This window comes from Bubalus kerabau, chromosome 13 (genome assembly GCF_029407905.1).
Source record: "Bubalus kerabau isolate K-KA32 ecotype Philippines breed swamp buffalo chromosome 13, PCC_UOA_SB_1v2, whole genome shotgun sequence".
NCBI lineage: Eukaryota > Metazoa > Chordata > Mammalia > Artiodactyla > Bovidae > Bubalus > Bubalus kerabau.
Window position 1 is genome coordinate 29,677,791 of NC_073636.1, and position 22,908 is coordinate 29,700,698.

General features: G+C 42.8%; 1 protein-coding gene across 1 annotated transcript in view; it reads right to left on the reverse strand.

The window, feature by feature from the left end:
• FAM107B (family with sequence similarity 107 member B) overlaps positions 1-22,908 on the reverse strand; it is a 221,262-nt gene that overhangs the window by 117,683 nt on the left and 80,671 nt on the right. Inside the window, exon 2 of the mRNA XM_055543866.1 lies at positions 22,799-22,859. Coding sequence (XP_055399841.1) covers positions 22,799-22,859 — 61 coding nt within the window. The remainder of the gene's footprint in view (positions 1-22,798; positions 22,860-22,908) is intronic.

A 22,908-nucleotide genomic window follows, 5' to 3' on the forward strand; every position in this document is an offset into this window, starting at 1 on the left:
ATGATTTGACTTACATACATCATGAAATTATTATCAAGCTTATCCATCATCTCTTATAGAAATGAAAAGAAAAAGAAAAAATATTTTTCCTTGCAATGAGAATGCTAAAGATTTACTTCTGTAACAACTTTCATATATAATGTAAGTAGTGTTAATTATGTTAATCACAGTGTACATAATGTTGTTAGTACTTATCTTATAATTAGAAGTTTGCACCTTTTGACCATCTTCATTCAATTCCCCTTGCCCGCAGCACTTGCCTCTGGTAACCACCAATCTGATCTCTGTTGTATAAGTCTGTCTTTTGAAGTAGAAGTCTGTTTTTTGAAGAAATTTTTCTTCTTACTTAACAGATAGGAGAGATCTTTCTTAAATATAAATCCTCTATCTTGTTATCTTCATGTCAAGCTTTGTAAAGTAGGCAGTAAATTATCCCCTATTTATAAGAAGAGATAAACATAGAGTGTTTGGTCTAGTAGGAATTCAATAAATACTAGTCTCCTCACTTTGTTTGAATGGGCATAGGAGGCAAAGCCTGTCAGAGATTAATTATGTGTCAACTTGACTGAGCCATAAGTTGCCCAGATATTTGGCCAAAACTCTATTCTGGGTGTTTCTCTGAAGGTTTTTCAGTGAGCTTTGCATTTCATTCAGTAGGGTGAATAAAGCAGATTGTCCTCCTGAATGTGGGTGGGCCTTGTCTAATCAGCTGAAGTTGTAAATAGAAAAAAAGACTGATCCTCCCTGGAGTAAAAGAGAATTTTTCTTGCCTCTCAATCAAACTAAAATGTCAGCTCTTCCTGGATCTCAAGCTTGCTGGCCTTTGGACTGGCACTATGTCATTGCCTCTCCCCTATCTGCAGATCTTCAGATCTTGGGTCTTGACCACCTCCAAAATTACCCAAGCCAATGAAATATATATATATATATATATATATATATATATATGAATCATTTTGCTGTATACCTGAACCATTGTAAATCTACAGTACTTCAATTTTTAAAGCTAATAAATAAAAATTCAAAAATTAAATATATGTATATTTTTAAAGCTAATAAATAAAAATTTAAAAATTAAATATATGTATATATACACACACATTCTATTAATTCTGTTTCTCTGGAGAACTCTGATTAATACAGTCTGGTACTTACTCATCTAAAGTCATGGGGAATGTGTTTGCAACATCCTAAAAATAATAGCTATGATCTTCTTATGAGCAGTTAGTTTCAAAATTGAAGATCACGTAGTTACAGGAGAGCCCCAGCCTCAGGACACATCCTCGGGGAATTCCACTCTTTTCATGACTGGGACCTCCCTGTCTTTTACGCCGTAAGCCATGAGGTGCAAATTATTTTGTTGTTGTTCAGTCGTGTCCAACTCTTTGTGACCCCAAGGACTGCAACACGCCAGGCTTCCCTGCCCTTCACCATCTCCTGGAGCTTGCTCAAACTCATGTCCATTGAGTCAGTGATGCCATCCAATCATCTCATCCTCTGTCACCCCCCTCTCCTCCTGCCCTCAGTTTTCCCCATCATCAGGGCAAATTACTTATTTGGTTACAAAAAGCTCCCTTATGGTTTATCTCACCTTCTCCACATCATACGTCCTTCCCCACGTCATACGTCTTTAATGTGTCAGTTGCGCAGAAGGCAGTGACTATTTTTTTAAAAGTCAGAAATGATCCTCAATGGCTTGTCACCTGGCTCTATTAAGAATGGCTTTTAGGTGTCCGCTCCCCTTTATTCTCAGCCAGCCCTAGAAAGAACATACTGTGGTTGTCTGGCTTTGGGTGGTGCTTCCTTTCTCACATCTCCAGTGATTTACAACCTCGCTTTTAGGTTAACCACGACCATGGCCGTGACCATGCACACAGTCTACCCTGGATAGACTCAACTTGTGGGGGATACAGCTATTAACGAGAGAGAGCCTGGCTCCCAGGGGGTTTGGCTACTGAGACGCATTTTTCTTCCTCTCTCATTTACTAGTGGAACATACTGGCTGGGAGGAAAAGAAGATAAACAGTGGCCTTTCAATTTTCCCCTAAGCTAGGGTTTATGTTTTACTTTTCCCAGATCCCAGATAAATTATCTTCCCGCTTTCTGTTTTATGCCACTTTAGAGGACATATGTCAAGCTCTTAACACTGATTAAAAATAGACCATTTGGACAGAAACAGAATACCATAACATAGGGGGATTTTGCTCTTCAGTTTTGTTACTTTAATAAATGTAAGGTTAATCAAAAGAGCTGGATGAATCGTCTTGGAGCCCAAGTCCTCTGTTGTCTACAGAACAGATGGAACTTCTCAGCTCTCTTCCCTCACAGTCATTCTACTTGATCACCCAGAAAGGTGCGTTTGCCCTGTCTCCACCACTACCCTCTCATGGGAAGACTCAATTAAAGACAACGTCTATAATTGTATGGTTTTATCTCTGTTTAGGCTATGAGCTTGCTCGATAGTTACTGGGGTACATATCTTACTTCCTCTTTTAAATTGACAATCCCCACTAACCAAGGTTACAGACATGTTTTTCCCACAAGACACACCATGATCTGTAGACACACGTGTGTGCACATGCTAAGTTGCTTCAGTCATGTCCGACTCTTTGCAACCCTGTGAACCGTAGTCCACCAGGCTCCCCTGTCACTGGGATTCTCCAGGTAAGAATCCTGGAGTGGATTGCCATGCCCTCCTCCAGGGGATCTTCCCAACCCAGAGATCAAACCTCATCTCTTATGTCTCCTGCATTGCCAAGTGGGTTCTTTACTTCTAGTGCCAGCTGGGAAGCCTGTACACACACATAGGAGCCCTCAATTAGAAACAGTTATTGTTTAAACCAATGAGTGAATAAAAATATTTTTTTCTTTTTTTTAATTTAAATTTATTTATTTTAATTGGAGGCTAATTACTTTACAATATTATATTGGTTTTGCCATACATCGACATGAATCCTCCACGGGTGTACACGTGTTCCCCATCCTGAACCCCCCTCCCACCTCCCTCCCCATACCATCCCTCTGGGTCATCCCAGTGCACCAGCCCCAAGTATCCTGTATCCTGCATCGAACCTGGACTGGCAATTCGTTTCTTATATGATATTGTACATGTTTTAGTGCCATTCTCCCAAATCAACCCACCCTCTCCCTCCCCCACAGAGTCCAAAAGACTGTTCTATACATCTGTGTTTTTTGCTGTCTCGCATACAGGATTATCGTTTCCATCTTTCTAAATTCCATATATATGCATTAGTATACTGTATTGGTGTTTTTCTTTCTGGCTTACTTCACTCTGTATAATAGGCTCCAGTTTCATCCACCTTAAACAGTTATTGTTTAAACAAATGAGTGAAAAAAATATTTTAAAAGCTATAGATGACAAGGATTCCAGGCACTGTTAGGCTCGCTATAGATGACAAGGATTCCAGGCACTGTTAGGCTCAATTATAATTAGTCACACGTTGCCAGCAGTACGGGTCAGATAGTCAACATTATAAACAGACACCAGCCAATTGGTAGGTGAAGATGTAGAACCCCCTCCTTTAAGATCAGTTTTCTCACAGAGAACACTATTCGAAGTAAGGCATTTCCAGTCAGCAATTCTGAACCCACACTCTGCCGATGTGCTGAGGTCTGGAAAGATTTACCCTTTCTAAAATAGGGCTCTGGGGCTGCAACAGGAAGTGGATCAATGCCCCTAGTGAGAATGACTGTTTCTAGAAACTCAGAGTTTGCTACACTGAGGCAACATCATATGAAGATACTTGTTAATCTCCTTGTGCATTCGACTTCATATTGACATGCTGACCAATATAAGAAAGGAAGAATTTGGCTTCTGTGGAAAAACAAAGTTAGAAGGGAGTGAGAATGAACTCTTTGGTGGTGGGGAAGGTCTACTAAACGTTTTCTTAAGAAAATTAGGTCATTTGAAATAATGTGCAAAAACTAGTATTTTTTTAAACTCAAAATTTTCCTCAGGCACCTCACAATTTTCCGTTTCTGGTCAACATCTGAAAGACAGAAAAGGAAGTGTGGTGTGAGGTAATGACGGCCTGACCAGGAGCAGAGAAAGGCCCCAGACCTCATGAGGAAGCTCCACCAAAAGAGGAACAGGGCCCCTCAACTTAGAAAACAAACGGCTGGGGTTGAATGGCCTCCCTATAATTCATAGCAGGTGCGGTTGTTCTGGCCATTTGCTGACGGCGAGATGGAGGAGAGAAAAGAAAAGGTAGGGGGAACACAGAGACGCAGAGGCTTCAGAGATTCCTGTTGCTAGGGAACCACTTCCTCTGCACACACACAGCTATTCAGATATCACTAGAATAATCCTTCTTAGGCTTCGAAGGAAGGGAAACAGCTCTCAATGCTCAGATGTCACGGTAATGCTGGGCCAGGCCTGGCTTTTCCAGCAGGCACCTAAGAGCTGAGGGTGTCAGGAGAGAGCAAGATATGAATGGGCATCTTGTTCCCAGTCAAAGAGACAGTGGGCTGACCCCCATCCCACCTTCACCTCCCCAGACGCGTCAGGTGCACTCTGTAACACCGCACACAACACACACAATTCTACCATCAGTTCCCTGAGAGCAGAGAAAGCATTTCATTCATCTTCAGGTGCCCGCATTCTCTCACACAATGTGACATGCTGTATGATCCCAACTCTATGACATTCCGGAAAAGGCAAAACTATGGAGACAGGAAAAGATCAATGGTCACTAGGGGTTGGGGGAGAGTGGAGAAGTGAAGAGATGGAGCACAGAGGATTTTCAGGGCAATAAAAAATACTCTATGTGATATTTTAATGATGGATACATGCCGTTATACAGTTGTCCAAACCCATTGAGTGTAGAATACCAAGAGGGAACCCTCATGTAAACTATGGATGACTATGATATTGGACTATAGGTTTATCAATGGCAACAAGTGTTCCACTTCAATGAGTGATGCTGATAACGAGGAAAGGTATGCAGGTGTTGGGGCAGGAAGCTTGTGGGAAATCTCTGTACCTTGCACTCAATGTTGCTGTCAACCTAAAACTACTCTAAAAAAATGAAGTCTATTAAAAATAAAGGAAATAAAGCTGAAAATTCATTGGAAAGACTGATGCTGAAGCGGAAGCTCCAATACTTTGGCCACCAGATGCAAAGAACTGACTCATTGGAAAAGATTCTGATGCTGGGAGGGATTGGGGACAGGAGAAGGGGATGACGGAGGATGAGATGGCTGGATGGCATCACCGACTCAATGGACAGGAGTTTCAGCAAGCTCCAGAAAACAGTGAAGGACAGGGAAACCTGGCCTGCTGCAGTCCATGGGGTCACAAAGAGCTGGACATGGCTTAGCGACTGAATAACAACAACAAAAATAAAACGCAGCCGCATTCCCTTCCTCTTACCATCTTCAGCACATACTGGCCCCAGCTTGAAACTGCCAGCCCCTAATGTGCATCCCACTGTTCCCTTCAGAATGAAACTCCAGCCATCAACAACAGTGACTGTTTTTTTAACAACCAACCCTTGTTTTCCCACCTGCCCTACTTTTTTGCTTCCTCTCTCCACTACCTGGGCTTCCTAAGATCTTCTCCAAACAATCTGTGCTAGAATCCTTGTCTCAGAATCTACTTCTGGAAGAGCCAAAGTAAGGCATCTCCTGACAGCTTATATATCACTGTCCAGCCCTATCTGTAAGAGAGGCTGGGGAATATAGTTCTAGAACTTGTGCAGTCGTTCTGGCCATTTGCTGATGGCGAGATGCAGGAGAGGAAAGAAAAGGCAGGGAGAACACAGAGACTAAAATTGCATTCAATGGTTTAAGCCTAAAATTGTATTCAACAATATCAGATCCCGTGGCTAGAGAAGAGAATGTGAATATTGGATAAACTGGCAGGGATAAGACATGTCCACATGTGATTGTAAATGATGGCCCATAAAGGAGGTATTGGTGAGATTGCTTCCTGGTAGGTCCTCCATTATTTAATTGAGACTGTAGAATTGGACCTGGACCTTCAAGCCTAGGCGTGATTTTAATAGATGAATAGATACTCTGTCAGTGGTACCTAAGATGTATAAGAGGAGGTAGAATCTGGATGCACAAAGACCTATTAGGAAACTGACATGAGGGAATAATGACCCAAAAATGGAGTATAAGCGCAGAACTGGAAATGTTGGCATATATACAAGAAATACAGTAAAGGAATTCAATAAAATTGATACAGAAGTTAAGGGGAAAGAAGGAATCAAACAGGACCTTGAAGCCCAGATGGACCATAAACAGAAATTACACAATTGGATAAAAGAATCAAATCTGATGGAAGTTTATTGTTATTATTGGCTCTATGAGATTTAAATACAATGTCTTATTAGAGTGAAGTAGATTTAAAACAGATACTCAACTTCACTAAACCTTAAAAAAAGAGAGAGAAAGGTAAAGGCTCTCATTTCTTTACTTCATCTCCATGACCTCTCCAAAGCATGACTTTATATGCCCAGGGCAAATTCCAAGGACCCCTCCGCTCACCTTTCCCTCCTTAAAAGAAACCAGGAAGGTTAGGCCTTTCTAAAGGGCACTCAAGCCAAGATCTCTGCTGACAAACTTGCTCAAATCAGAAGGATATAAAATCAACCCTCTCATATGGTGCGTGCATGCGTGCTAAGTCGCTTCAGTTGTACCTGACTCTTTGCAACCTTATGGACTGTAGCCAGCCAGGCTCCTCTTTCCATGGGATTTCCCAGGCAAGAATACTGGAGTGGGTTGTCATGCCCTCCTCCAGGGATCTTTCTGACCCAGGAATAAAACCCAGGGCTCCTACGGCTCCTGCCTTGCAGGCAGATTCTTTACCATTGAGCCACCAGGGAAGCCTCTCATATGGTTCAGTTCAGTTCAGTTTAGTTCAGTCGCTCAGTTGAGTCTGACTCTTTGCAACCCCATGGACTGCAGCATGCCAGGCTTCCCTGTCCATCACCAACTCCTGGAGCTTGCTCAAACTCATGTCTAGTGAGTCGGTGATACCATCCAACCATCCCATCCTCTGTAGTTCCCGTCTTCTCCTGTCTTTCCCAGTATCAGGGTCTTTTCCAATGAGTTAGTTCTTCGCATCAGGTGGCCAAAGTATTGGGGCTTCAGCTTCAGCATCAGTCCTTCCAAGGAATATTCAGGACTAATTTCCTTTAGGATTGACTGGTTTGATCGCCTTGCGCTCAGAAATTCTTAACTCTATCCAGAAGACATTTGGTATTTGCAGAGTCACTGAAATGGCTAAGACAGTAGGATTTGGATTGACTCAACCAGACTTGTTGGGATAAATGGATTTTTTAAACTCGAGTTCCCTTATCTGCATAGTGGAAATAATATAGTACCTACTCCATAGGACTGTTAAGAGGATTAAATAGGAAATCCATGTAAAGCACTTACCAAGGTCCCTAGTGCATTGCAAGTACTTAATAAATGTTAACTGTATTGCTGTTAAGTATCAGACTGGCATGGTTTCCAGATGTCTTATGTTCAGGTGTTAGAAAAGAACAATTCAGATGATGTGATCCTGAATATGTGAAAATCAAACATGGAAGCTTTACTGGAATAATTCAGGATAAAATCAGTGGATTGTAAGAGGTAAGGGGCAGAGAAAGTTGCGGTCACCTGAAGGAAGTGACACAAGTATCCATTTTCCTTCCATCTTTTCAAGATGTTTGAAGGATCTACATACCCACTTGGAGCAGGGCAGCCATGAGAAGAGTCCAGGCACAGAAATAAATGGCAAAGCATGAACTTCCAGAAACATGGCTATTAGGGTGAGGGCAGCAACTGGTTCCAGGTGAACAAAAAAACAAGACTGCAAGACTTCACACCCTGTCTTAGCATCTAGCATAACAGCAGGCTTCTTAACCCCTGTTGAACAAAGAGACAAATGAAGCCTGTGATCAAATACACAGATGTCCTGGTGTTTACAGTTACCACCAAATACTAGAATTGACTCTGCGAATGTGGTCTGACTCTCTCAGTCCTCTATCTGTTCTACTTCTATAGCTTGAAAATAGCCAAGGGCAATTTGTCCCTTTTGTCAGCTTCTCCTAGGATAAGAAAGCTAAAGATTTCTATGATTGCAATGCATACAGGAGTCATGCTTGGTCAAAATCCATCTAAAAGGTGCCAGGCACATAGCCAGATCGGCAAATGCTCACAAAGGTATATGACGTCAGGCTTGCTGAGCAAGAGCAGAAACAGAAGACCTTGGTTGTAGCCCTCTCGGTGGGCTACACAGTGGGAATACACTGGCCTCTCAATTCCCATGAAAAGATGACCCAGAAGAGAAGTTTGTGGCCTCTTAGGTGACCCTGAGTCCTCCAGCATCACATATCATCAAGATGTGAGATGAAATATATTAATACTTCTAACTGTTCGGACACACCCATCCATTAAGTGGTTTGGTCTTCTCGTGGTACCCTGCAGAGCTGCAAAGTGTGAGTAATCCTCCATCACTGAGATCATGAGAATCCTCTGAAGAGGACAGCATTAGCCTCTTACAAAGAAGAAACCATCCCAGGGGAGCTTCAGAGAATTGTGTAAAGATTGCTGGCCGAGGTAAGCACTCATTAGCTTGATGCTAGCATGCCTTCCTGTTTCCATAGCAACAGCCCCCGCATCTCTTACTTGCTCCTCAGACCACAGGCAGGATGGAGAGGGGACACCTAGAGGATGCAACCCCAGCTATTTTTTTTTTTAACCACTTAAGGATGCAGGCCTGGTTTGGCCAATTCTTACAATTTCTCGAGAGAAATAAGAACTTAAATTTTTAAATGAAAGTTCATGCTTTTCAAACATTGTGCATGTGTCTGTGTGTGTGTGCTCAGTTGAGTCCAACTCTTTGCAACCCCATGGACTATAGCCTGCCAGGCTCCTCTGTCCATGGAATTCTCCAGGCAAGAAAGCTGGAGTGGGTAGCCATTTCTTCCTCCAGGGGATCTTCCTGACTCAGGGATTGAACCCAGGTCTCCTGCATGGCAGGTGGATTCTTTACCATCTGAGCCACCAGGGAGGCCCTCTAGCCCCTTCTGTCTATGCCCAAATCAAAATCCACATTCTAGCAAGGCCTATGGACAGCATCTGTAAGCAGTCTAATTTCAAAGCAGTTATTTTGCATTTAGATTTTTAAAAACATTTTTGAAAGGTTTTTTGAGATTTCAACCAGGCTTGTTGATGTTTTTAAATATGTTATGATGAGTTCAACGCATGACTGTGTCAAGGGATCTTCTTTTAGTTCAGGTTCTCACAGTTTATGTGGGTGGTGGAGGATATAGGAGGGCAGTGGGGTGCAGAGACAGGAGAGGGTAGCTGGCACAGGGCTTATTGCAGCCAGCAACTTCTGGGGGTAACTGGGGCTTGACCCTGTGGGGACCACACTCCTCAGCTGTGCTTCTCATGAGGCCAGAGAGCAGAGGTATCGACTCACTAAGGCCCGTAAGTGATTGCTGGGGGCTACCTCTGAAGGGCCTTAGAGCAGCCTCAGGCCAAGCTGGACCCCGTGCCCCTTCTAGATGTTAATACAAATTTGGGATCAGTGGCTGCTGCACCAGGAATCACTGAAGCCTGTGGTAAAGCACAGCTGCCACGAAGCCAAGTTGAACTGGAGCACGTGGGGAGTGCTGGAAATAAAGCAGCTGACTTCAGGGGCCCCAGGACCCAAAATGCCACTTCACTGAAATGTTTGCAGAGAGACATGGGCAAACAGCAACAACAATGACAACAACAATCTTTGAGATGTAAAAACCCTCTCATTTTCTCTCCTCAAGCTTTTGTGACAATAATCAGCTGGAATTTCCAGTTGGTGACCCCTACTTTGTACATCCTGAGAACAAGAGGGAAGGTGGACTCCAAGGAGAGAGCTAGGTGGGTATCCACATGCACTGCATGCAACACAAGTGCCATCTTCTTATTCATGTGCAGGGTGGGGGTGTGGGGGGAAGTGGGGAGGGGAAGGAAGCAAGAAGCAGGGAGTGGGCAGAGAGATTCCCCCGGGATGGATATCTTTAAAGACCATTGCTGGGCAGTTTGATTTATTTAATGCACATGCTATTCTAATAATAACATCACCATCCCAATTCTGTGTTCTCTAAGGGATTCTTCAGTTCAGTTCAGTTGCTTAGTTGTGTCCAACTCTTTGCAACCCCGTGGATTGCAGCACTCCAGGCTTCCCTGTCCATCACCAACTCCCAGAGACTGCTCAAACTCATGTCCAATCGAGATGGTGATGCCATCCAACCATCTCATCCTCCGTCATCCCCTTCTCCTCCTACCTTCAATCTTTAACAGCATCAGGGTCTTTCCTAATGAGTCAGTTCTTCACATCCAGGGGCCAAAGTATTGGAGTTTCAGCTTCAACATCAGTCCTTCCAATGAATATTCAGCTGATTTCCTTTAGGATTCACTGGTTTGATCTCTTCGCAGTCCAAGGGACTCTCAAGAATCTTCTCCACACCACAGTTCAAAAGCATTAATTCTTCGGCACTCAGCTTTCTTTATAGTCCAACTCTCACATCCATACGTGATTACTGGAAAAACTATAGCTTTGACTAGACAGACCTTGGTTGGCAAAGTAATGTCTTTGCTTTTTAATACGCTGTCTAGATTGGTCATAACTTTTCTTTCAAGAGGTAAGCGTCTTTTAATTTCATGGCTGCAGTAACAACCTGCAGTGATTTTGGAGCCCAGGAAAATAAAGTCAGCTACTGTTTCCATTGTCTCCCCATCTATTTCCCATGAAGTGATGGGACCAGAAGCCATGATCTTAGTTTTCTGAATGTTGAGTTTTAAGCCAACTTTTCACTCTCCTCTTTCACTTTCATCAGAGGCTCATTAGTTCTTCACTTTCTGCCATAAAGGTGATGTCATCTGCATATCTCAGGCTATTGATACTTCTCCCAGCAATCTTGATTCCAGCTTGTGCTTCATCCAGCCCAGTATTTCACATGATGTACTCTGCATATAAGTTAAATAAGCAGGGTGACAATATGCAGCCTTGATGTACTCCTTTACCAATTTGGAACCAGTCTGTTGTTCCATGTCCAGTTCTAACTATTGCTTCCTGACCTGCATACAGATTCCCCAAGAAGCAGGTCAGGTGGTCTGGTACTCCCATCTCTTGAAGAATTTTCCACTGTTTGTTGTGCACCACAGAGTCCAAGGCTTTGGCATAGTCAAAAAAGCAGAAATAGATGTTTTTCTGGAACTCTCTCGCTTTTTTGATGATTCAACGGATGTTGGAAATTTGATCTCTGGTTCCTCTGCCTTTTCTAAACCCAGCTTGAACATCTGGAAGTTCATGGTTCACATACTGCTGAAGCCTGGCCTGGAGAATTTTGAGCATTACTTTGCTAGCATGTGAGATGAGTGCAACTGTGTGGTAGTTTGAGCATTCTTTGGCATTGCCTTTCTTAGGGATTGGAATGAAAACTAACCTTTTCCAGTCCTGCGGCCACAGCTGAGTTTTCCAAATTTGCTGGTATATTGAGTGCAGCACTTGCACAGCATCATCTTTTAGGATTTGAAATAGCTCCACTGCAATTCCATCACCTCCACTAGCTTTGTTCATAGTGATGCTTCCTAAGGCCCACTTGACTTCACATTCCAGGATGTTCTAGGTGAGTGATCACACCATCATGATTATCTGGGTCATGAAGCTCTTTTTTGTATAGTTCTGTGTATTCTTGCCACCTCTTCTTAATATCTTCTGCTTCTGTTAGGTCCATACCATTTCTGTCCTATATCGAGCCCATCTTTACATGAAATGTTCCCTTGGTATCTCTGATTTTCTTGAAGAGATCTCTAGTCTTTCCCATTCTATTGTTTTCCTCTATTTCTTTGCATTGATCACTGAGGAAGGCTTTCTTATCTTTCCTTGCTATTCTTTGGAACTCTGCATTCAAATGGATATATCTTTCCTTTTCTCCTTTGTCTTTAGCTTACAGAGGGGGTTCTTACAAAGACCGAATAATAAATGTCAAACAAACAAGAAAATAATAATTTTTAAAAAGTGAAATTGGATAGAAACATATCTTGTCTCTCTCACACACAAACAAAGATTAGGCTATTCTGCTCTAAGTATTTGTCCATGTTCAGTCACTAAGTGGTATCCAACTCTTCGCAACCCCATGGACTGCAGCTTGCCAGTCCTCCCTGTCCTTCACCATCTCCCAGAGTTTGCTCAAACTCATGTCCATTGAGTCAAAGATGCCATCCAACCATCTCATCATCTGTCACCCCTTTCCCCTGCCCTCAATCTTTCCCAGCATCAGGGTCGTTTCCAATGAGTCAGTTCTTCACATCAGGTGGCCCAATTATTGGAACTTCAGCATCAGTCCTTCGAATGAATATTCAGGGTTGATTTCCCATACTGAAAATTTCATCCCTGGGAACTGATTCACTTTTCCTGGATGACCTTCTGGTAAGCTCTCAGCCTCCATCCCCACTGAGCTAAGGGACAGGACAAAGTAAAGAAGGTGTCTCCTGGCACACATGTGAACAGAGTCAAAACCAAACATCAGGGACTTCCCTGGTTGCCTAGTGGTTAAGACTCCAAGCTCCCAATTAAGCAGGCATGGGTTTGATTCCTGGTCAGGGAATTAAGATCCCGCATGGTGCAGTCTTAAAACACACACACACACACACACCTAAAAAAACAAACAAACACCCAAACATCAGCTGTGGAGGTGAATTTCTGCTTCTCCTCAAGGCACAGGTGCCTGTCAATCAACAACATAGCAGGTATACTGTGAACACAGAGGACTAAAGCAGACCCTCATTTTCTTTATATTTCTGCTTTCCCATTTATGAACAATTGGTGGTCTGTTGAATTATGCCCCCCCCCCACCAAAAAACATCTGGAAATGATTAGCTCTCTGCCTATGGAGAGAGGAGAAAAGGCCAGGACTGCTCTCTGGGCCATGCTGAGGAGGATGGATGCAGTGGGTTCAGAGCAGTGGGTGGACCATCACTTAAGAAATTTCACCTAGGAAAGCCCTGAGAACTTGGGAACCTGATTTCCTTTCTCTGATGCCTTCTCCTGGAATATGGCAGTGAGCTGGGGGCTGACTGGCACCTTTCAATAGGCAGACCAGGAGGTCTCCCATCACTGCAGACAGGAAGACTTCCCGAGCTGACCACTCTCTCCTGCCAAACACAATCATTTCCCCCACCGCCACAGCCTCCCAGCCCCAGTCACCAGAGAAACATCTCTTCAGATTTTAGGACGAGTCCTACTGACTTCACAGGTGAAGAAAATCTAAGCCAAAAAAAAAACAAAAAAAGACTTTTTCCTATTGACACTGACAATGCAGAAACCGTAAGTAAATTCTGGAAACATCTTCCTTTTTGTGAATGTATGTTGGAGCCCATGGCCTCCTGTCCAGTGGTGTTTTAGTTCTTGGAATAGGAAATGTTATCACCGTCAAAGGACTGTGTTCCTCTGACAAACCTCCAGCAACAAGCATAGCACTGCTTTCATTTCTTTGGAAGAATTTATATGATTGTGAACATCTAAGCACTGTTATCTGAAGCAGAGACAAGCAATTGTAGGGAGATTCCTTAGGTTAAACGAAAGTATGGGACTTCCCTGGTGGCGCAGTGGGTAAGACTCTGCCTGCCAATGCAGGGGACGTGGATTCGATCCCTGGTCCAGGAGGATTCCACATGCTACAGAGCAACTAGTTCCGTGGGCCACAACTACTGTACCCATGCTCTAGAACCTGTGAGCTGCAATCACTGAGCCCACGTGCCACTTCTACTGAAACCCTCACGCAGCAATAGAGTAGCCTCCGATCTCTGAAACTAGAGAAAGCCAGGGCAAAGGAACAAAGACCCAGCGCAGCCAAACATAAATAAATAAGTTAAAAATATACATACTGCAGCAAAGTCCCATAAAAGAATTTAAGGATCAGGACTTTGCTGAAATTCACCTACCGCGTCCAGTAGCATTTTCTCTAATAAACAGCCTCCCAGGAATCCTCAGATTATCTGTTCCGAGTCTAAGGGAGTGGAAAGAATGTAAATTCAGAATAAAGGAGGTACACCACCCTTTTGTTTCCTAATTTCCCTACGTTAACAATTTTCTGATCATTCTTTGGCTGGGGCCTCAGACAAATCAGTAAGGAAGACAGATAACTTTCTTGCACAATCAGAAGAGAGTCTACTGAAATACAGTTGGCTGGAGTGGAAACCTCGCTTTGACTGTTCTCCTTATGATGTGAAAGCAAAAGCAGACATTTGTCTGGTTATCAGAGACTAGGTCTTATTTCTGACCTCTCACAAGCTCTCAGTCTGACTTCTGAGTCTCCTTGGGGGCCCAGCCTCACACACACGGTAACATCATGTCACTTAAGAAGCTGCAGAGTGAAACTCGGGTCTCATTCCCCAGAAAGGTTACAAAAATACATGTATTTTCTCCCTCATCGCATCCATTTTTAGTAGAAGAATTTTAACCATTTGGGTCTTGTTACTTTACATTTCAATAAACTACAAACCACAGGAAATGAAAATTTGACTACGTGCAGATAACACAGACACCCACCTCTGAAGGGGGTTGGGCCCCATTCAGCCCTGGGTGACCTTTAACGAAAGGAGAACATTCAGATGAAATCCTCTGATGGGAATAAAATGGCTTCTTGACTCCAATGAACAAAATGTTGCAATCTTGCAGCCCTAACAGCACATGGTGAATGCAGACCAAAAGACAATAAAGATTCCACAAAGTCTTCTTGGATTTTAAACATTTAAAGTTGTTGCGGCATTCAAAAGTACTTGGCTTACTTCTAAAGCCATGCATGGCAAGAAACATGGCAAGATCGAGCCAACATTTTAAAAACACATTTTCCTTTTTTTTTTTCCTCTTGAAAATATAGCCATCAGAAAGGATGCAATTCTTTTTTAAAAAGAATTCTCTCAAGAAAGCATAGTTGGCCCATTCATTGGTCTCACCACCAACAGAGGAGCAAAAAGGAAAGAGATAATCCAGGGAAAGAATGACCTGAGAGAGGCTGGGAGTCTGAGTCATGTAGACCAAAAATCTGACTACTATACAACGGCTGTTTTTTCATTGAGGCACATGCCCAGGTGAGAATGTGTAGACTAGTTCTTGCCCTTAGATAGTTCAGTTGCTCAGTCATGTCCAATTCTTTGCAATACCATAGATTGCAGCACCCTAGACTTCCCTGTCCATCACCAACTCCCAGAGACTGCTCAAACTCAAGTCCAGTCAAGATGGTGTTGCCATCCAACCATCTCATCCTCTGTTGTCTCCTTCTCCTCTCGCCTTCAATCTTTAACAGCATCAGGGTCTTTTCAAATGAGTCAGCTCTTCGCATGAGGTGGCCAAAGTACTAGAGTTTCAGCTTCAACATCAGTTCTTCCAATGAATACTCAGGACTGATCTCCTTTAGGATGGACTGGTTGGATCTCCTTGAAGTCCAAGGGATTCTCAAGAGTCTTCTCCAACACCACAGTTCAAAAGAATCAATTCTTTGGCGCTCAGCTCTCTTTATAGTCCAACTCTCACATCCATTCATGACTACTGGAAAAACCATAGCTTTGACTAGACAGACCTTTGTTGGCAAAGTAATGTCTCTGATTTTTAATATGCTGTCAGGGTTGCTCATAACTTTCCTTCCAAGGAGTAAGCGTCTTTTAATTTCATGGCTGCAGTCACCATCTGCAGTGATTTTGGAGCCCCCGAAAATAAAGTCTGCCACTGTTTCCACTGTTTCTCCATCTATTTGCCATGAAGTGACGGGACTGGATGCTATGATCTTTGTTTTCTGAATGTTGAGCATTGAGCCAACTTTTTCACTCTCCTCTTTCACTTTCATCAAGAGGTTCTTTAGTTCTTCTTCACTTTCTGCCATAAGGGTGGTGTCATCTGCATGATGATGCAGGTCCTTAGCACCTTCCAAAAACTGGTGAGAAATGGAATGTCTCCTGCCATATCAGTAAACAAAGGATATCACAGTCATAGCAATTGTGGTCCTCCAACAGGAGCTGCTGCGCCCTGAAGGAACTAAGGAAGGAAATAACTTCTGCCATCTAGCAGCCATCAGTCTGTGTCCACTCCCTACAGTAAGCCTTGAGAAAACTCGGAATCTGATAACACAGGATACTGACCCCAGATAGCTGAGATGCATATCAAAAAATGATTTTATTGAGTGGAGACTCTAGCATCTTCCCTCACATAGAAAAGCACTAAATTCCTTAACTTGATGTATCTGGTTTCTTAAGCAGTAATCTTTTGATATTCCCGGCTACCTGCCCTACCTGCCCTTCGTTGCAAAACTCCTACATATCCTAGCTCCTTCCCTCACCTTCTTGGAGCATTTTCTCAGAGCTATCTGAAACGCTATCTCCCAGGCTGCAGTCCCTATTTTGCCCTCAAATAAAACCTAACTCACAACTCTCACACTGTGTAAATATTTTTCTCAACACTGGCTAACTGGGTGACCTTGCTTCCATCACCAGTCACATCCACAGCTGGGTGTTGTTTTGCTTTGGCTCCGTCTCTTCATTCTTTCTGGAGTCATTTCTCCACTGATCTCCAGGAGCATATTGGGCACCTACCGACCTGGGAAGTTCATCTTTACAGTGTCCTATCCTTTTGCCTTTTCATACTGTTCATGGAGTTCTCAAGGCAAGAATACTGAAGTGGTTTTCCATTCCCTTCTCCAGTGGACCACATTTTGTCAGACTCTCCACCACGACCCACCCATCTTGGGTAGCCCTACACGGCATGGCTCATAGTATCATTGAGTTAGACAAGGCTGTAGTCTAAATGTGATCAGATTGGTTAGTTTTCTGTGATTGTGGTTTTCAGTCTGTCTGCCCTCTGATGGAGAAGGATAAGAGGCTTTTGGAAGCTTCCTGAAGGGAAAGACTGACTGAGGTGGAAACTGGGTCTTGTTCTGATAGATGGGGCCATGCTCAGTAAATTTTTAATCCAATTTTCTATTGATGGGTGGGGCTGTGTTCCCTCCCTGTTATTTACCTTGGGCCAAACTATGGTGGAGTTAATGAAGACTAAAAGATCCCATGCATAGGAACCTGGAATGTTAGGTCCATGAATCAAGGCAAATTGAAAATGGTCAAACAGGAGATGGCAAGAGTGAACATCGACGTTTTAGGAAAAAATGAACTAAATGGACTGGAATGCGTGAATTTAACTTAGATGACCATTATATCTACTACTGTGGACAAGAATCCCTTAGAAGAAATGGAGTAGCCATCATAGTCAACAAAAGAGTCTGAAATGCAGAACTCGGATGCAATCTCAAAAACGACAGAATGATCTCTGTTCGTTTCCAAGGAAAACCATTCAATATCACAGTAGTCCAAGTCTATTTCCCGACCAGTAATGCTGAAGAAGCTGAAGTTGAATGGTTCTATGAAGACCTACAAGACCTTCTAGAACTAACACCCAAAAAAGATGTCCTTTTCATTATAGGGGACTTGAATGTAAAAGTAGGAAGTCAAGAAATACCCGGAGTAACAGGCAAATTGGGTTGCCATTGCTTTCTCCGACCCACTCCAGTACTCTTGCCTGGAAAATCCCATGGACTGAGGAGCCTGGTAGGCTGCAGTCCATGGGGTCACTAAGAGTTGGACACGACTGAGCGACTTCACTTTCACCTTTCACTTTCATGCATTGGACAAGGAAATGGCAACCCACTCCAGTGTTCTTGCCTGGAGAATCCCAGGGACGGGGTAGCCTGGTGGGCTGCCATCAATGGGGTCGCACAGAGTTGGACACGACTGAAGTGACTTAGCAGCAGCAGCAGCAGCAACAGGCAAATTTGGCCTTGGAGTACAGAATGAAGCAGGGCAAAGGCTAATAGAGTTTTGCCAAGAGAATGCACTGGTCATAGCAAACACCCTCTTCTAACAACACAAGAGGAGACTCTACACATGGACATCACCAGATGGTCAACACCGAAATCAGATTGACTATATTCTTTGCAGCCAAAGATGGAGAAGCTTTATACAGTCAGCAAAAACAAGACCAGGAGCTGACTGTGGCTCAGATCATGAACTCCTTATTGCCAAATTCAGACTTCAATTGAAGAAAGTAGGGAAAACCACTAGACCATTCAGGTATGACCTAAATCAAATCCCTTACAATTATACAGTGGAAGTGAGAAATAGATTTAAGGGACTAGATCTGATAGATAGAGTGCCTGATGAACTATGGACGGAAGTTCGTGACATTGTACAGGAGACAGGGATCAAGACCATCCCCAAGAAAAGAAGTGCAAAAAGGCAAAATGATTGTCTGAGGAGGCCTTACAAATAGCTGTGAAAAGAAGAGAAGTGAAAAGCAAAAGAGAAAAAGAACGATATATCTATTTGAATGCAGAGTTCCAAAGAATAGCAAGGAGAGATAAGAAAGCCTTCCTCAGCGATCAATGCAAAGAAATAGAGGAAAACAATAGAATGGGAAAGACTAGAGATCTCTTCAAGAAAATTAGAGATACCAAGGGAACATTTCATGTAAAGATGGGCTCGATAAAGGACAGACATGGTATGGACCTAACAGAAGCAGAAGATATCAAAAGAGGTGGCAAGAATACACAGGAGAACTGTACAAAAAAGATCTTCACGACCAAGATAATCACGGTGGTGTGATCACTCACCTAGAGCCAGACCTCCTGGAATGTGAAGTCAAGTGGGCCTTAGGAAGCATCACTACAAACAAAGCTAGGTGGAGGTGATGGAATTCCAGTTGAGCTATTTCAAATCCTAAGAGATGATGCTGTTAAAGTGCTGCACTCAATATGCCAACAAATTTGGAAAACTCAGCAATGAGCACAGAACTGGAAAAAGTTAGTTTTCATTCCAATCCCTTAGAAAGGCAATGCCAAAGAATGCTCAAACTGGCGCACAATTGCACTCATCTCACATGTTAGCAAACTAATGCTCAAAATTCTCCAGGCCAGGCTTCAGCAGTATGTGAACCATGAACTTCCAGATGTTCAAGCTGGTTTTAGAAAAGGCAGAGGAACCAGAGATCAAATTTCCAACATCTGTTGGATCATCAAAAAAGCGAGAGAGTTCCAGAAAAACATCTATTTCTGCTTTTTTGACTATGCCAAAGCCTTGGACTCTGTAGTGCACAACAAACTGTGGAAAATTCTTCAAGAGATGGGAATACCAGACCACCTGACGTGCTTCTTGGGGAATCTGTATGCAGGTCAGGAAGCAACGGTTAGAATTGGACATGGAACAACAGACTGGTTCAAAATCGGTAAAGGAGTACATCAAGGCTTCATATTGTCACCCTGCTTATTTAACTTATATGCAGAGTACATAATGTGAAATACTGGGCTGGATGAAGCACAAGTTGGAATCAAGATTGCTGGGAGAAGCCTCAGATATGCAGATGACACGACCCTTATGGCAGAAAGTGAAGAAGAACTAAAGAGCCTCTTGATGAAAGTGAAAGAGGAGAGTGAAAAAGCTGGCTTAAAACTCAACGTTCAGAAAACTAAGATCATGGCATCTGGTCCCATCACTTCATGGCAAATAGATGGGGAAACAATGGAAACAGTGACAGAGTTTATTTTCCTGGGCTCCAAAATCACTGCAGGTTGTTACTGCAGCCATGAAATTAAAAGACGCTTATTCCTTGGAAGGAAAGTTATGAGCAACCCTGACAGCATATTAAAAATCAGAGACATTACTTTGCCAACAATGGTCTGTCTAGTTAAAGCTATGGTTTTTCCAGTAGTCATGTATGGATGTTGGAGTATAAAAGAAAGCTGAGTACCAAAGAATTGATGCTTTTGAACTGTGGTGTCGGAGAAAACTCTTGAGAGTCCCTTGGACTTCAAGGAGATCCAACCAGTCCATCCTAAAGGTAATCAGTCCTGAGTGTTCATTGGAAGGACTAATGTTGAAGCTGAAACTCCAATACTTTGGCCACCTGATGGGAAGAAATGACTCATTTGAAAATACCCTGATGCTGGGAAGGATTGAGGTATCGAGGAGAAGGGGACAACAGAGGATGAGATGGTTGGATGGTATTACCAACTCAATGGACATGAGTTTGAGTAAACTCCAGGAGTTGGTGATGGACAGGGAGGCCTGGCGTGCTGCAGTCCATGGAATCGCAAAGAGTCAGACATGACTGAGTGACTGAACTGAGCCAAGAATTGGGTGATACTGTCAGCCCTTTTGCTGATGTAGAGTTCTCCCTCGTGGAAATTATGCCCTCTTCCTTGTCACTATAAGTAAAGCATATTTATTTTTTTTTCTATTATAGAAGTGATGTCATGGTCATATCAAAGGGGCTCTTAAGTTATGGAAATTCTTCTCCATGATACCTCCATCTCAGGGATCTATCACTCATTCTTCCTTTTCCCTGTGCAGGGTGATAAGCTTCACTTCAGTTCAGCTTTCCATCCTTTATTTTTGCCTTGAACCTTATATCAGAAAGAAGTTATAAGTCTTGAAAATGGTGTCTTTCAATAAAGGATTTAACCTCACTTGTAAATGTGCTTCCCAGGTGGCTCAGTGGTAGAGAATCCACCTGCCAGTGCAGGAGGTGTGGGTCAGGAAGATCTCCTGGAGGAGGAAATGCCAACCTACTCTAGTACCCTTGCCAGGATAACCCCAAGGACAAAGGAACCTGTTGGGCTATTGTCCAAAGGGTCACAGAGAGCCAGACACAACTTAGTGTTGGAGCACTCACTTGTAAAGAGACACAATTCCTGCTCTGAAGAAACACTCTCTAATGAAATCTTTGCCGAGTGTTCCCATGACTCAGGGCCATTCAATGCTCAGCTTGAGAAAGTGGTTCCACAGGCATTGTGATTGTATCCAGAAATATCCCTTCTTTTTCTGTTTGCTGATCTGTTTAACAACTACCACATTTTTTTCATTCCACAGGTAGCTCTGTGGCTTAAATAGTAATAGGCTGAAGAAGAAGCAACACAATGATGTGAATTTACATAGACTAAGGTTTATGTGCCTGAGTGCACATTCTTCTGATGGCAGAGAAATCAGGGGGTGAGGTAGTGAGGAGCAACCTCACTAGGAGGTGCAGGGCACCAGAAGGGCAGGCTGAAGCAAAGGTAAACCTCATTCACCTAATGAACCTTCCCAGTGCTAGGCTTGCTGAAACAGAGTACCAGTTGACAGCAACCCATGCTGTATCACATTAAGAGGGACTTAAATGGGCTACTCCATCCATTCAGCTACTGCATCCACAAAGTCAAGGGGGGATGCTACCTGATTCTGAGCAGATATTAGGGTTCGATCTATTACAGGCAGGTCACTTATTAAGAAAAACTTCAATCATACATAGATGCTGAATCATTAGAGTGCAAAGCTTGTGATATTTAAACACATTCTCAGTTAACCAGTCATTGTACCCTGGGTTGCCCCTGCAAATAGAAATCATAGACCTCAGGATAAGGTGACAGATACCAAAGGATCAGATCATCAGCCAAAAAACAGGGGGGAGCAGAATTTCAAATAGATATCCCTTTGGAGTCAATTTACAGTATTTGGTTTTCACTTTATAAACACCCCAGCTAATGCACTTCTTTTCACAAATAGATTTTTGTATCTGTCCTTCCAGACTCAACTCCTATGCTACAATCTCTTGAGGGGACAATAAGAAAAGAAACCAATCCATAGAAAGATGATTTGATCGTAATAAGTATTATGGGAAAAAAAATATTGGGTTAGCTCAAAAGTTTGTTTGTTTTTTTCCCATAAGATCTTGTGGCAAAACCAATTAAACTTTTGGGCCAACCCAATAAAAACGGACAGTGAGATGAAGAGTGATCTCAAGGAGTGACAAAGTAGCCTCTGGGACTGGGTGTTTCAGCTGAGAGCTACTGGAAGAAGGAACCAGTCATGCAAGAATCCGCAAGGGGCGCAAGTCAGAAGAAGCATGAACCTAAAACAGTGTCTGTTTCTGATGGGGTAGACACTTGGGAGGGGCACAGAGGGAGATGAGCTGGTTAATCGCTAATTCTCTCTCCTCCATGGAAATGTGAACAGGGCGCCAGTTCCCCCCAACCCCACACACACACCCACTTTGCATATTCTTTTCATTACCATTTTAATTTTCTTAATTCCCCTCCCTGATTTTTATTAACATACAAGAACATGAGCCTCTGCCAGTGGCAAACACATCTGGAGCCCTCTTCTAACCCCTCCTCACAGTCATTGGAAAATAGAAGCAGAGAGTATTAAGATTTAGCTCTCATTATTATGAGGTCCATTCAACTGTTTATTTTTATGACTATTACATCTTATTATCATTACCAATCATAGGCAGAAACTAAAGTATAGACTCATTTGTTCCTTTGCATTTTATCTCATATGAAGTCCAATGATGGGGTAAATATCTTTAGCAAAGCTGCATATTTAACTATACACATTTTTTTAAAAAAGCAAATGCATCTAGATAGCATTTTCCAAGGTAATCATAAATACTTCAGAAAAAAGTGCTCTACTTATTTTAGTATAACTAAATTTGAAATTTCTTCATCATTATCATCATCTTCATTGCAAGTATTTGTTCAGCAAGCACTGAAATCATTAGAAGAAAGAAGAAAAAGAGAAGAAGCTATTTTTTGCACCATGACCAGACTGTCCAGATGTCGTGCCTGGCATACATCACAAAAGACATTTCTAGTCATGTTTCCAATCAATGGGAACATACAAATTTTCTTTTGTGATCTGCAAAGCTTTTGGATTCTTCGAGCCCTGATGTCAACAACAGCAGCCCAGGAAAGGAGGCGTTGCCGTGAATGGACTCTACCTGCTGCCATCTTCGGTTCCACCCCGAGGCACTGTGGTTCTCTTGGGGATCCCTCTTCTTCCTGAATTCCCACAAACCAGAAAAAAAAAAAAACAAGGGAGAAATGAAAA